The sequence below is a fragment of the Branchiostoma belcheri genome, unplaced genomic scaffold (assembly GCF_001625305.1).
Source record: "Branchiostoma belcheri isolate BF01 breed outbred unplaced genomic scaffold, Haploidv18h27 scaffold100, whole genome shotgun sequence".
NCBI lineage: Eukaryota > Metazoa > Chordata > Leptocardii > Amphioxiformes > Branchiostomatidae > Branchiostoma > Branchiostoma belcheri.
The window spans coordinates 462,264-477,928 of record NW_017802381.1 but is presented as its reverse complement, the minus strand read 5'-3'; the positions used below and the strand labels follow the sequence as shown (position 1 = coordinate 477,928).

General features: G+C 40.0%; 1 protein-coding gene across 1 annotated transcript in view; it reads right to left on the bottom strand.

Moving 5' to 3' along the window:
• Positions 1 to 778: 778 nt before the first annotated feature.
• LOC109473897 overlaps positions 779 to 15,665 on the bottom strand; it is a 34,157-nt gene continuing 19,270 nt past the window's right edge. The window contains exons 6-8 of the mRNA XM_019774040.1: positions 12,648 to 12,902; positions 9,494 to 9,701; positions 779 to 2,964 (exon numbers count right to left, since the gene is read on the bottom strand). Of these exons, the coding sequence (XP_019629599.1) occupies positions 2,729 to 2,964; positions 9,494 to 9,701; positions 12,648 to 12,902 (699 nt within the window). The 3' untranslated portion in view covers positions 779 to 2,728. The remainder of the gene's footprint in view (positions 2,965 to 9,493; positions 9,702 to 12,647; positions 12,903 to 15,665) is intronic.

The following is a 15,665-nucleotide window of genomic DNA, read 5'->3' as shown; positions in this document are numbered from 1 at the left end:
AGAACAAGCACATTGAATCTCGAAAGCTATACTAATCTTATTACAGGTATGCAAATACCAACAATGATGAGATTTGATACATTTTGAAGGTCTTAGGCACATAAAATTGAAAGTGTGGGTCATTAAGCACAACTTACGTGCAATGTGACCCCAGGTAACCCGCAATGGAACACGTGTTCCATGGCCAACGGCAGATGGAACAGGTCATTCTTTAGATAGAACATGGAACGGGTATAGCACTTTTGGCCATTTTTTTTGCTGAAAATAGCCATTAAAGTCCCCTAAATGAGTCATTTGGAAGTGGTGTATGCCAAATATGTGACTGCTATTCTGTAGACACATGTCCAAGGTACCCTTATACCGAATTTCAGATCATTTGGTTGTAAAACCAGGGCTCAGGATCCAAAAATCCATTTTTTGGCGAAAAATGCCTCAAAAAACCTTCATAAAAATTTTTCAAAGGCATGTATCAAACAAATGAAAAAAACGCCTGGAGGTATTGGCCCACTCTACCTCCATGCCAAATTTCAAGTCATTTGGCGGAATGATGGCGGAGTTGAATCCCTTTGACTGTGTGGCAGGAGGAGGAGAAGAAGAGGAAGAAGAAACATCAGAGAACACAATATATTTCATCCATACCATGGTATGGACTGAAATATAAATACTAAAAAAAACTTTCGATCAACAGCAAAGCAAGTATTTATTAAGCTTACCTAAGACAATCTCACAAAAATTTCAGTTATTTATGTAATGCCCTGACAAAATTTTGCTGGCAATGTAAGTCAATATTTTATCAAGCTTTACTCAAAAGAAACATTAAATTTAACACAATGAAATGATGCATTAAATCCTATAGCCAATTTCCTAAATCATTCATACTGTATCCTATACAAAATAGCGTAGTATCTAGTCTTAAGTTACATAGAACTCATGTGAATTATGGTTTCTATTCATATTGTATTACCTATGCTCTAGTGTAGTGTTAGTCTTGATATGATAATTATATCGAACACATCAGCAGTACTGTAGACGTTAGCATTGATATTACCCTGATATGCACTACTTCTGAAAAATTTCCATTTGCCTAAGATTGTTGTGCAATAAAGTTTGACTTTACTTTGGTAATCTTTACCAATTCATTGAATACATGTTCACCACTACTTGTAATACCTGCAAAATACCATTTCATATCATCTTAATATTAAGAAAGCTAAAATTTAGAAACGTACTGCTTTTATGCTAAAGTTTATATACTGCAAACTGTAATTCTTTATTAGATTTAGTATATTGCATTAGTGTCACCCCTAACTTTCATTAATGTAACTATTGTTAAGACAGCTTTCTGTTTATCTTGCTTGTGTTTTATGGATACGTCACTTCAGTTATTGCAGTAAATACGTCAATAGGCAAATTATATATTCCGAAATATTTTTAACGTTAAACTTGGGACTTTACAGAACCAATGATGTCGAGCGTACTGCATGTTAATATGTAATATACTGGTACAGCCGTACAAGACAAGGTTGTCTTACTATAAAAACGGCATTAAATCATCTATTTTTACATTCAATAGTCATATGTAAAGGTACACCAGATAAACTACTGATTGATCTTAATGATGATTATTGTACATTGGTTTAAGAATTAGTTAAAGATATTGTGATATTAATAATAGATTATAATACATTAGTTTAAGAATTAGTTAAAGATATTGTAATATCATAGTAGATGATTGTAATATCATGCTATTTGTTGTAAGTAGAATTATTATTATTTTAATTAAAACATAAGGTTTATGCGTCAATAATAAGCAAAATGATAAACACAAAATCGACGATGTAATAACCGAGAGAAATTGCATATAATTGTACTTATACATTTAGCTATGGATCAAAATGGTAAATGTCTATATTTTTTAAGGTGGTATTATTATTGAAGAAATACCAAATCTCCTAAAAGTTAGGAAGCTTAAAAAATACGTCTATTACATCATTTGTCTTATATGATGACGAAAAAAAACATTTAAACCTTCTTGTGAGTTAGTGTGTCTCAGAGGTTATGATTTACGTCTCAGGGGCGTTTTTTGCGTTAAAACTTAGACCGTCTATAGCGTAGATATTACCCTGATATGTTCTACATCTGAAGAATTTGCAATACATTGTACCTGGTACAAAAGTTTGTTTGATTTTATTTTAGTAATCATCTCGTGTTCATCATGTTCGTCGGAAGTCGGTACCACCCACCGTCACGGTTGAGCGAAGGTTGGTATGCCCTGACATAGCATTTATACCATTAAGCACAAAGTGAATGTACACAATTGATTTTGAAAGGTACTTACTAATGAACTTTTGAAATAAAATGTGATAAATTGCTTAAAATTTGCTTTTAAAGTTTCCTTATATCCCCCATGTAGAACCCCTTATATCCCTCATCCCCCAACGAACATTTAGTATTATTTTGAGCATTTTTCAACAATTGTCAATTGTCCATTGTTTTGAAAGAGACATAATGGGTTCAATGTTGACCCCGTTCGCTCATTTTAGTCGCATAAAAGTTCGGGTGTTTGGGGGTTAATATAAAAAGCAAATCACTTATACAAGCACAATATGGTTTCAGCTTCTGATAATAAATGGGGTTATGAAATAAAGTGATTCCAGTGTAACCGCTATGATTGACAAGTATTAATGAAAGATGCCAAGAAATTCATTTTCTTTTCTAGATTTAGCAGCTACGGTGAATAAGGCAACTTTAGACACTCGGCAATACTAACTAGATTGTAACCAGATGTCTGAACCAGATAGTCCATGAGGAAGACGGAGATCATGTAACTGTCTGGGTGGTCCGAGTCCAGAGTAACGATGCCTCCCTTGTTGTCCAGTTGTTGGGCGATGACGCGAAGGGCTTTGGGAATCCTATCTACATCTTTGTTTTTGTAGTAGTTTTCAAAAGATAGACGCCATGGCTCTGTCAAAAAATACATTGTAAAACATTATATAAAGACATGAATTGTGTCGTTAAGTATTTAGATGATTTCGTATAATCTCAATGATGCTCTCGTCGGAATTTTAATGTAGAGGGACCACTAAATAAATAATGAATGATCTACTCCGGCGTTTGAACGCGCTATAGCTAAAATTCGTTAAAATATAATTTTAACGGGTCTCTCCCCTTATGACTTTTTGGCGGCGCCTTATGGGCGGAGGCATTTCTGTTAGTACTAAGATCGCTTTGAAACAATTAAAAAAAAATTGCACGAATGCATTCCCTACGGAAATATTCTGGTTTAAGGTAACCTAAGGCCATTTGGTTTTTGGGCCAAGCAGGAAAGGGCTTTGTTGCTTTGCATGTGGCAACATTTTGGAATTTTTTTGCACACAGAATCTTGATGACGTAATTATGTTTTAAATATGTTTTTTTCTATGAGGACAACACACAATATACACTTTTTTGTCGCTTATATGAAGAAAGAACCAGGAAGAATAAATTCAATCTCGGTGTCTCTTTGATTTTATTACTCCGTGAAGGAGGTCAGGACCACCGGACGGAGTGTTGTGAACGGCTGATTTTTTATGTTCGCAGTCAAAACACTGGGTTCTCTTTGTGTAATCGGCACGCAATTTTATACGCCGTCTACGGGCATACCCGTGTTGATGCACGAATGTGTATTTTTGCCGTTGCTGCTTTCGCGGTCAATGTAATATTGCAGACGCACCCCTACAATTACGAGGCGAATTGGAATGTTCCAGAAAAACGCGTTGTTTGGAATAGCAGTGAAGGGTGGAACTTCATGCAGATACGTGGTGGTTTTGATAAGTGGTTCCAGATGTTTTTGCCCATGCTTAAGAGATGCCAAGTTTTTTGGAAGATGTTCGCAGCCAAAACGCATTCTTCCGTACGTCGCATTTCTGTGTAATTTCGCATGTGGTGTACCATTATGTCCGTGATGATGCACGTCTTTTTTATTTTCAATGTAGCAGTTTTGATATTGAAGTTAATCCATATTTTAGAAACATCCCTACTTTTACAATCCTGTGGAATAGGCCGTAGGTTTAGGCAGTTGTCTGGTAGCAGAGGTTCTCTAAGCAGATATCCCGGGTATCTGACCGGCGGCAGTAACACTCGCGGTGCTGGCCGCGACTGGCCTGTTCCAGTCGCGCTTAATAAGTAACAGGCACGGTAAGACGGTGGGGCTGTCTTCGCCGGCCCGCTCTAATTCAACGATAAGCGTTATCAGTATATTCCTCGTGAAGCGTTATGGGTCGTTTTAATTCAACGTAAAACGTTATTTGTCATCCTGAATTCAGCGTTAAGCGTTAATGAATAACTCTTCGTTACGCCTAATTTTGCCTATCAAAGTGCAGGAAAATGCGTCATTGAAGGTTTAGAAAATACAAAATTTCCCGGGGGAGAATGCCCCCGGACCCCCTACATTGCTCGCGCCTTTGGCGCTCGACTCGCGCTCGGTCCCTTCGGCTCTAGCCAGTTTTCCCTTCAATTTCCGGAAGTTTGCGGAGAGTTACAGAATTTTTTTAACGAATCCGTCAACCTTGACAGGCAAATTAACAAAAATCTCGAGTAAAATATGAAAACATCAGAAGGACCGACAAACACTCTCAACACCATGATTTGCCTATCAAAATATGCGGGAAATTGCGTTTTTGAAGGCTTAAAAATCCTAAATTTCCCGGGGAGCATTCTCAAAATCCATCGGTAAAACTGGGCAGACTGAAAAAATGCAAGCTGGCCGAAGTCGACTCGGACACCCCGGTATTTGTGGACGCACTCGGGGACCAGGGCAGGTGGGAAACACAGGGAACACATACCTTTAATACATGCTTCATTACATGTAAGGTATACGTAATTTTGTCAGTGATCACCTTTTCTCACAAAGCGAGATAACAAATCCAGTGCAGCTCGAAAAAAAAGGCTGTCAATTTACCGTTAACCATTGACAGGACCCCCCCCCATGCAGACCCTCTTAATAGTGACACGACCATGATAGTCCGATCTTTATGTGAATGCAATGATTGTGTGTGTGTAATTAAAATGAACTTCGAACTTGAAGCACAGTATCTTTACCCGCCTTGAGAGCAGTAATGGATTTAGGTCTTTTTATGTTTTATGCTTGTGACGCGCCCTCATTGTATTAACAGTTGCCTAATTATAATGTCTGCACAGAAGGTCTGGCGTTGACGCCTGGGATTGTTTTGTTGAAATATATAAAACTTCACGGAGGATTGTCACCTATGGCTTCGTGTTTTTTATTTAATTTGATGTGATCGTCTGTGAACACAATTACTGTACATTTTTAATTACAAGATCATATATCAAGACATGTTGACAGACAAATCTCAGATGCAAAAGATTTACCTGCTAATCAAACAAGTAGTTTGTGCAAAGCAGGAAAGGCAAACAAGATCCACAGGATAGCGGATAGCCTGTTGCATTAAAGATGGTGTTTTGTGATGTAATTTTGTTGTTGAATAGAGTATCAAGTCACTAAGTGAAACGCCAAGAACAAAAATTATGAAGGGTGCAGAAAACTCCAACGCCGTCAAAAAATCTAACAAGGATAGGCGAGATGATAAGAGATTATTATCTTAATGAAAAAGGATGTATTGATTTTGGTGTGTCTGCCTGCCTGTGTGTCTGTGTAACTGTGTGTGTGTGTGTGTTTCCGCACATTTGTAGTCAGCATAACTTCAGAACGCCTTATTGATTGTGATGATATTTGGTATGTTGGTAGGTCTTAGGAAGGCAAATGTCAAGGTTACATGTATAGGTCTGCTAGTGGCTGACCTTGGTATTGCAGTAGAACGTCAGGTTTTTGTATCTTTTGTCCTGAACACACTATGGTCTTGGGTTTTTAGTGACAGATAGCTCTTCCAATCAGGAATAAACGTTGTAAGTTTTCCCCCTAGCAGCTTGTTCTGGAACTACAGACACGTTTCTGTCGACACCTTTTAAAGCGCACTCATCCGAGACCTTACAGTTAAAGACCACGATGAGCTCTGCTCTTTTAATGTTCCTGTCAACAAAGCACTTGGCATCATTCTACGGAGACAAAATCGTCAAACTACTGGTCTGTTTACACTGCAACTACTTTCTGTATGACGGGATCTTGTACCAACAGATACACGGGGCAGCGATGGTGTCTGCTGTGTCACCCATAGTATGAACTTGGTACATGGAACATTAGAGGAATAGCCGTTGACTGACTTGTCTCTCCGATGTAGGTGTTGTTACAATTGGGCTCCTCACATTTGAGTTCGTTTGTTTGCTTGTTCATTTATTTAACCAGGAAATACATATCGCCAATTGGCGGTTTTCAAAAATTCCTGGAGGGATGACCCCAACATAACTACATGACATTATAATTATAACAAAAGATTAAAGATAAACTAACAAAGGTCAACTAAAAATAGATAAACTTATCGTGAACACGACGAAATCGTAACTAACTCATCAACAATCAAATAAAATAAGGTAACATAGAAGTAATTATAATCGTTCAGATATCAAATCCTAATGGTAGATAGTCAAAAGGTATGTCAACTTAAAAGTATATAACTAAAAGTGGAGTTTGCATATCGGTGGAAAGAAATATAAATAATCAAATCAAAGAGACATTAAAAGTCAAATAATACGGAACAAGTTGACCTTTGTATATCAGTGTCCAGTAGTTATATATTCTTGATTGTAGATCTTTTTGAACAGTGTAAGTGTCCCTGACGATTTTAGTCGAGACGGGCACGACAATGCTTTCTTTCTGTGCTCAGATTTGGCTTTTGGTAGCTGAAGGCCACCTTGTGACCTGAGTCGAGTATTGTGTGCATGAATTTCATAAAGCTGTGTAAATAAAGCAGTAAGGTGTGGAGGGGGCATGCCGTTAAGTGCCTTAAAGACAAGTGTAGCTTTGCTTATCCTGTGCATGTCAGCTATTGGAACCAATCCTAGAGTGCGTGAGACATCTGAGGTAAGTGTATAGCGATCACATCCCATGATCGCACGACCAGCTCTAGTTTGTAGTTTCTGAATTTTTTCCAAGTCACTTTTACCCCCCTGGTCCCAAACCGTGCTGCAATATTGTACATGTGGCAGGAAGAGTGTCGTGTAGAGTGTGAGAAGCGCCTGTGTATTCAAATATGGTTTGAGACACTTGATGATACCAATCATTTGCGCTAACTTCTTGTATATGCTCGTATATGCTCACAGTGATTATGTTTAACATGCTGTCAATAACGACCCCGAGGTACTTGAATTTGTGAACTTGCTCAAGTGCAGTGCCTGCTAAGGTTAAGTTGTAAATTAGTGTTATTGCAGTTTGCACTTGGCGATCTTACTAACATTGTTTTGCATTTGGTTGGATTTAGCGACAGCTTATTTGCAGAAAACTATTGAGCGAGCCTGGTAGAGTCGTCCTGTAGTGTCTGCTGGACTGTGTGGGTGCTACTGTACGTGCCGCGAAGTATATAATCGTATCGTCGACACACATGGCTATTTTGCAGAACTGGATTGAGTTCTTGGGAGGTCATTTATGTATATAATGAATTAAAGAGTCTGTAAATAACACTCGTAAGGTACAAGGAACATTGCAGACCTAGTGCTAACAGCTACTCCTCAGCCATTTTCTACCACCTACAACACAACCAGGGTCACTCTTTCAAACTCGAGTCCACGGATATCTTAGACCGCGAAACACGCCGGTGGGAACAGTGTGTTAAAGAGGCAATATATGAAACAAGTAAAATCTGAGATTTTATACCTCCGGGCTTTTTATTGTATATTCTTATATGTTGTTTGTTATGAACAGTTGATGGTGTTAAATTGTATGTGTTAGATTTAGCGTTCCATGTTGAGATAACACAGGTCAACATTTTCATCTGCAGCTTATAACATGTACCCATGAACTTATGAAATTCTATTTAATCTGCCGCAAGGAACTCGTAATGAAACTCAGAATGACAACCGGAACCGTTAAATCAGACGTTAAAACCACAAATATTTTGATCAAAAACATAGTGACTGGGTTCCGAAATGTCACATACAGAAGCTTGCTGCTTATAGTAAGTCAAATATACAAGGGTTTACAAGAAGTTGTAGTAATATAGGCACGTATGCAAACGTTTGCATAATACTCATTTGCATACTTGTGACTCGCTACCTTTACCAGACACCGGTACCGTGCCCCGCGTTGACACTTCCGGGTTCGATCGAATTAAAAAAAAACACACCATAAATCCGCAAAGAAATATATATTTTCACCAAAGGATCTTTGAATTGTGCATATGTTTACTGAATCTGGCTACGCAGACCTGGAAAGCGTTTTGGTGCATATTTTTAAACAAAGAATGTATCGATACCGGACAACCCTCTGTGCGAAAGGTCATGCAAGTGGACGAGACTTGAAATACTTTAAATACACCAAAGGTCAAATGTTGAAACAGCTTTCACGCTCAAAGGAGTGTTCTGGGGCCACCAAAAGGCACCATTTTCCCACCCGAAAACAAAATAACGTGCATCATCTACAGCCCAATAGCAAAACATATACCGAGTCCCAAAAGAATCCGTCCAACCAAACGCGAGAAACAGCTGCGAACCCTTCCAAAACCCTTCCGCGGAAGGATATTTCCTCCCCCGGAGGCAAAAATGTACAACCCTACCCTGATTGATTGATACCCTCAACAGGGAAGGAGGACTACGTGTATATCTCTCCGGCACTTGGGATTTGGCGCGCCCGCAAGGACAGACAATACTTAAGCTCCTGTTCTGCAAAATAGGAGCTTTGTGACTAATTTGCATCATCTTGCCTTGACCTGTCCAACTTTTGTTGCTTTTTGGAATTCCAAAAAAAAAACATTTTCACTTATTTTTATATTAATCAATAGTTTGTGCCTATAAACCAGCATTTCTCATCTGGTCTCTCAGTCACCGACGAAAGCTAGTGTATATAGCTGCAACTTCTGACCGATTCCAAAATCATATCCAGTTGCTTGAGTAACTGCTTTTTGGCGTATCTTACCACCTGGATGTATAACCTTTATCGACGTATCCACTGCTTTAGCTGACAACCTAAGATCAGATGAAAAATCCAGTCTGTAAAGGAGGATTGTAAAGTTAAGGATGCTTTTAAGTTTGGTTCGAGCAAGAGCTCCCATCCTGTACATTTCGCTACATGCACGTGTACGGAACATCTGTTTGTCTTCAAAGCATTGTAAAGGACATTGCTGGATCAACCATATGGTGATTATTCAGTCGTCACCTTGGCAATGATGTTAATGTCAAAACCAAACGTTTCGCTGCCGTACCAGAACCAGACACAAGGGGCAATCATTTAATTACAAGTGTAATCAAGACCCACCAAAATACAAAATATCAGTTATCGTGTTAACGGGCATGAAGACAGGCACACAGACACACACAAAGAAACAAACACATCATAACGTTGTCAAAAACATAACCTTTGCAAATGTAAAACAAATTTTAACAGTACCATCGGTTGGGGGGAAGCGAGCTGTCGGTTGGATGATCCTCAGGCTCTGAGACTTGGCTACTTTTATCAACGTTTCTGTTATGTTTTCGGGACAGTAATAGGCCGGTTGTAGGCCCACTTCACTCAGTCGCTGTATTGCACTGACCAGACCAACCCGGATCCAGCTTAATGCCTGTTGCGTGAAGTCTCCCAGCGGAAATGGTTGGCTCTAAAACAAAAGTTTGTGAAATGTGCAATTATTACATGTGTGTGTGTGTGTGTGTGTGTGTGTGTGTGTGTGTGTGTGTGTGTGTGTGTGTGTGTAGGTGAGCATGTGTGTTAGGGCCCTGTCACACTTCTGCGAATAGCCATTGCGCATGAGTTGCGTACAGACATTTCTGCCGTACGCACAATTTCGCGGATACTGTGACGCACATGTAGCGTATAAATAACGAATTAAGCGCATAGATTGCATATGACATCCGTATGGCGTTTGTATGCATTTCGAAGGCCAAGCGTATTCCAGACGCACTCAACGTATGCCCACCGGGTGCCTAACGCACTTCAAACGAATGCCAAGCGTCTTGTGTGCGTATTCTTGGTTGCTTCCTGATGTTTTATTCGCAATGGGTCCTTCTCATCATGGGCCGCCCTCAACTCAGATAAAGTGTGTTTGTTTCCATTTCGCCCATATCTTGTTAAGTAAGTTAAATACACGTACCCGGACTTGATACAAACATAACAGTTAGACTGTTGATAGCCTTGATGAATTGGAGATGTCAAGTAATACCCTCCCTTAATAATTTGAAAACGATGAAAACACCCATACTTGCAATACAATTTACAACAACTGGCGTAGTAACCCAAAGTACAGGCAAGAAAAAACAAATATTTCATGTTAAATATGGATATATTGATAATACGCAAAATGGCCAGTCTATTATAATTTTGGGGAGAGGCGGTACAAGGGTGTTCTTTTGTGTTAACAAGTGTCAAAATGCATTTTTGTAAACATATTGCACTGTAGAAAATACGTTTTCCCAAGGATCATCTACCTTTCAACAAAACATATTAGAAAGAGTCGATCCTAACATATTTATCAACTCATTCATTTTTTTTTGGTCACATCTTAGGGCCCTGTCACACTTCTGCGAATAGACTTGCGTATGGGTTGCGTACGGGCAATTTTTTCATACGCAGCTGTACGCAAACTGCGCACTTCATATGCATCTCAGTCGTTTTGTGTAAGTTTTGTTAACGCCGGCATGCGCACGCACCGCCCGGCTCAGTACGCAGCGTAGTTTTGAGCATGCCCAAAACTACGCTGCGTACGCTGTTACGCAGTTCATGCGTTTTTAATATGTAATGCATCGGTCAAACACGGTATGAGTACGCTATGTGTTCGTGGGGGACACGCGGCCCATACGCTGGTCTGCACCTGGAACTGCACCTGTGCATAAGCTGCGTACAATGGACGAATGCATTGCGTACTTACAGCGCTTTAGTACCGTTCGTATTGCAACAGGACAGCGCATTGTATGTATTTATAACTAATTAGAAGCGCAAAAGTTGCGTACCGATCTAGATAGCAAACTTGCCGAACACCTGGGCTACACCCGGGGTACCGGCTCCTCTAGAACCCATGGTTAACAGACCTCCTGGAGCATTTTACGCAAGATGTGACAAATCAAATGAGTTGATTACTATGTTAAGATTGGCTCTTTCTAATATGTTTTGCTGAAAAGTAGATGATTATTGGGAAAACGTCTTTCCTAGGGTGCAATATGTTTTACAAAAATGCATTTTGACACTTTTTAACACAAAAGAACACCCTTGTACCGCCTCCATATCCATACTGCATCAATATATGTAAATTTAACATAAATATTTGCTTTTTGTTGCCTGTACTTTGGAATAATGCGCCAGTTGCCTGTTTTTGTGTCGGTAAATTGTATTGTTTGCAGAGATGTGTAGTGTCCATGCTATCTGTGTGTAAGCGAAATTGTAAATTGTATGTATTGCAAGTATGGGTGTTTTCATTGTTTTCAAATTATTAAGAGAGGGCATTTCTTGACATCTCCAATTCATCAAGGCTATTAACAGTCTAACTGTTATGTTTGTATAAAGTCCGGGTACGGGAATTTAATTTACCTGACAATATATTACAGGAAATTGACCAGGGCTAGGGCGAAATAGAAACAAACACATTTTAACTGAGTTGAGGGCGACCCATGAATGACTCGCTGCAAATTAAACAGCAGGAAGCATCAGGGAATACGCACACAAGACGCTTGGCATTCGTCGGAAGTGCGTTAGGCATCCGGTGGGAATACGTTGAGTGCGTCCGGAATACGTTTGGTCTTCGCAATGCATGTGAACGCCATACGGATGTCAAATGCAATCTATTCGCTGAATTCGTTATTTATACGCTACAAGTGCGTTACAGTAACGTTACGTATTGTGCCTACGGAAGAAATGCCTGTACGCAATTCAAACGCAATGGCTATTCGCAAAAGTGTGACAGGGCCCGTACTTAAAATGCTCCTGGAAGTATGTTAACCATGGATACCCCGGGTGTAGCCCAGGTGTTCGGCAAGTTTGCTATCTAGATCTGGACGCAACCTTTGCGCTTCTCATTAGTTACAAATACGTACAATGCGCTGTCATGTTGCAATGCGAACGGTACTAAAGCGCTATAAGCACGCAGTACATTCGTCCATTGTACGCAGCTTATGCACAGGTGCAGTTCCAGGTGCAGATCAGCGTATGAGCCGCGTGTCCCCCACGAACACATAGAGTACTCATACCGTGCTTGACCTATGCATTGCGTATTAAAAACGCATGACCTGCGTAACAGCGTACGCAGCGTAGTTTTGGGTATGCTCAAAGCTACGCTGCGTACTGAGCCGGGCGGTGCGTGTGCTGTGCGTATGCCGGCGTTCACAAAACTTACACAAAACGACTGAGATACATATGAAATGCGCATTTTGCGTACGGCTGCGTATGAAAAAAATTGTTCGTACGCAACTCATACGCAAGCCGATTCGCAGAAGTGTGACAGGGCCCTTAAGAGGAAGAAACTGTTTATTGACTTATAATGAAATAAAACAATACAATGTAATCCTTTGGCATGTAATTCATTTAATGCACTTTTACGATAAAAACCAAGCCTCACCTCGCGCATGCCTATTGTAAATGTTTCAGACCATTCTTTCACCAGTTGAGGAAACGCTTCCACGAAGTCTCCATACAGAAAGAGCGTAACCGGCATCCTGCTGGAGTGAGCCGCTATTGTCGCTACCAACTTGTGTGCCGCCTTGGCGTTCATGCCGACAAGAACAGCTAGTGTTAGGCGGGGTTTGCTGCTGGAGATTTCAGCATGGCAGCCAGAGTAGACCGTGCCTGAAGAGCCGACAAAACTTTCGGGTATCTACAAAATATTATTATCATATAAATGTTAGCATCGTTTGGATTTGATAATGTAAAATACTTCTATATGCAAGTAATACTTTCCTATTTTGGATTAATATTTTTTTAAAATTCAGACTTTATTTCACAATCAACCTTACAGTACTTTATGAGTAAATCTTATTAAATCTACAGCATTACAGCAGTATCAAGACGACATCTAATTACTATTATTTAAGATAAAAATATGTCTAAAGTAACAATATGTTTGTTTTGTGGGCATCACACTAATTGGAATGTTTTCGGGACAAAGGGGTATTTGTGTCTGTATTTAGAATTGTTGGTTTTAGGGTAAAAAAGAACGGATGTTGCAGGTTGTCTTTTAAGGTAGTTAAAACTACCTGAGGCGGGGATAGTCTGCACGGGTGCGTGGTTTCCTTCAGGATTCACTAAATCTCGCGTAAAGAGGTTTTTTGTTGCCTGGATTGTAGCGTTGGAAACTGCTAATGTTTAATGCCGATGATTTTGCTGAGTTAAAAAAAAAAACTTTCCAGCTTATTTGACCGTGTTTTTGGGAGAAAACCCCACACCGGCGAGTTTTAATCTACATCGTGTCGTATAAATAAGATAAAGATACTCAGCATGCCCAGCAGTGAATCAGAAGGTATTATGGCGCTTTAGATTCTTTCCGCCCTACCTACCTTCGGTCCACGGCAGCTTTTGAATAACATAGTGCTTTCAAGGTTGCTGTAGTTGAACTTGCTTTCAATACGAACCCATAGGAATACTAGAGAGGAGCTTAAAATGTTCAGATACAAAATATTCTGTTTGCCGTGATTTAGGAATCCAGTTTATCCATTAGTAACCAAATAATGCACACAACACTAAGAAACACGACAGCTTTACACTAATTCTTGAGATTTAAATATATAACGAGTATTATCATATAGCCATGTAGCGTTGACCAATCAGAGGTCCCCATTTGCTATTGGTTATGACACCATAAGTCAACCAGAGGTCATTAAAATACCTTAAACACCGGAACCAATCAGCGTCGACCGATATGGCCGCAAATGACGTCATAGGTAACACGTTTTGTTCGAATTTCATCAGATCGAACATGATGGAACATGATTCGGACATCCTCCCAAGGCAGGGTCGGCGGCGCAGTATTCTATATACCTGACAACCGATCCTGCCATTTTACGTCCAGTTTTCTACTCCAGGTAACGTGTTCTCTACATATTAATGAGCTTGCCTTATTTGGCACAAGCCAATCAGCGCCAGGATCACATAAATTCAAGATGGCGGACGTAGACACTGTCACCACTGTCTCGGCTTGGCTGCGTACATACCTAAACACGTCGCCTTCAGGCCCAGCAAGCTCATCTTGTCACATTCAACTTTCATTATCGCATTCAGTGGACTCACTACAATATAATGAGGTCATCTCCAAAAGGCCACGGATGCTGGATGCTCGCTCGCTGGATGCTCGCTCTTGAGTTGAGTAGACCGTAGCTCCGTCGCTGCCCGCTCGATCTGGCTGCGGCTTGAAAGCTCATGTAACACAGGCTTTTCCGTCTGCCGGTCCTAAGGAACACGTTTCGGCCATTAAGTAGTCCCTGTAGCGTGATTTTCTGGTGTTCACGAGCTCTTCACGACGCCAAAAAAGTCTTGCACGACTGAGACAACATAATGACCAACCGCCATTTTACATGAAACCCAAAGAGGCGATGTAAGACGTTACATGATTGGCTCTCGGATAGCTTTGCCCAGCTGAAAGCTATGTCTCTGATTGGCTGACAGCTACTTGTAGGCTACGTTACCTGGAGTAGAAAACTGGACGTAAAATGACAGGGTCGGTTGTAAGGTATATAGAATACCGCGCTGCCGACCCTGCCTTGGGAGGATGGATTCGGATTACAGAACAAAGTTAGTCTAAGGACATTTTTAACTTTACCTGCTTTATAGCGGAGAGAGCACGACATAATGTAGGACTCGGTTTGAGTTTAAGTTTTTCACGGAGGTTTGAATTTCAGCTTTGCAGTTTATCTGCTTTTTGAGGATAGCTGTATAAGAAGAATCATTGGATACTTTATCAACTACATGTATATAGTGTAGCGTATCGTAGAATTTGTATGTAGAATTGTAACATTCCTGGCAAGTAATGTAGCCGACACTCTGTTTAGTAGTCATTATAACATGTTTTGTATAGGTACAACTGCTCACTGCACAGAACGTACGTGTAGGGTTAAAATGTTTTCTAGCCAGTAGTTCTTTATAACACTACGTCAGACACCAGGGGGGGAAATGATACTATCCCATCATCCTTTGCAATACACATCCCACAACACGTGTCCCAGATGGCTGACTGTCAGCACCAGGCATATAGTCTTGTCATGTTTCCTTTAAAAGTGCAGCAATGGCAAGAATTTGACCAGTAATTTTTGGTTCTTTGAATTATCAAAGGACTCAAGTAGTGTATGAGGCTATCTGACTTTTGTAACTTATGTACAACTTCTTACATTGTGTCTTAAACATTTATGCAAACATTTGCTTCAGAAATGGTGCTCAAACTTCACCAAACTAAAGTGTTTTTCTACAAACTCCTTAGATTGGTGATATTATACATCTTGTGCATCAGAAAACCCCAAATGCACCAAAAAGCACACATGGCAAACGGAAGAAAATTGCATTTGTTGATGATTATTACATAAAAAATATCAAATATAATATTTTCTTCTGTTTCCCATGTGTGCTTTTTGGTGCATTTGGGGTTTTCTGA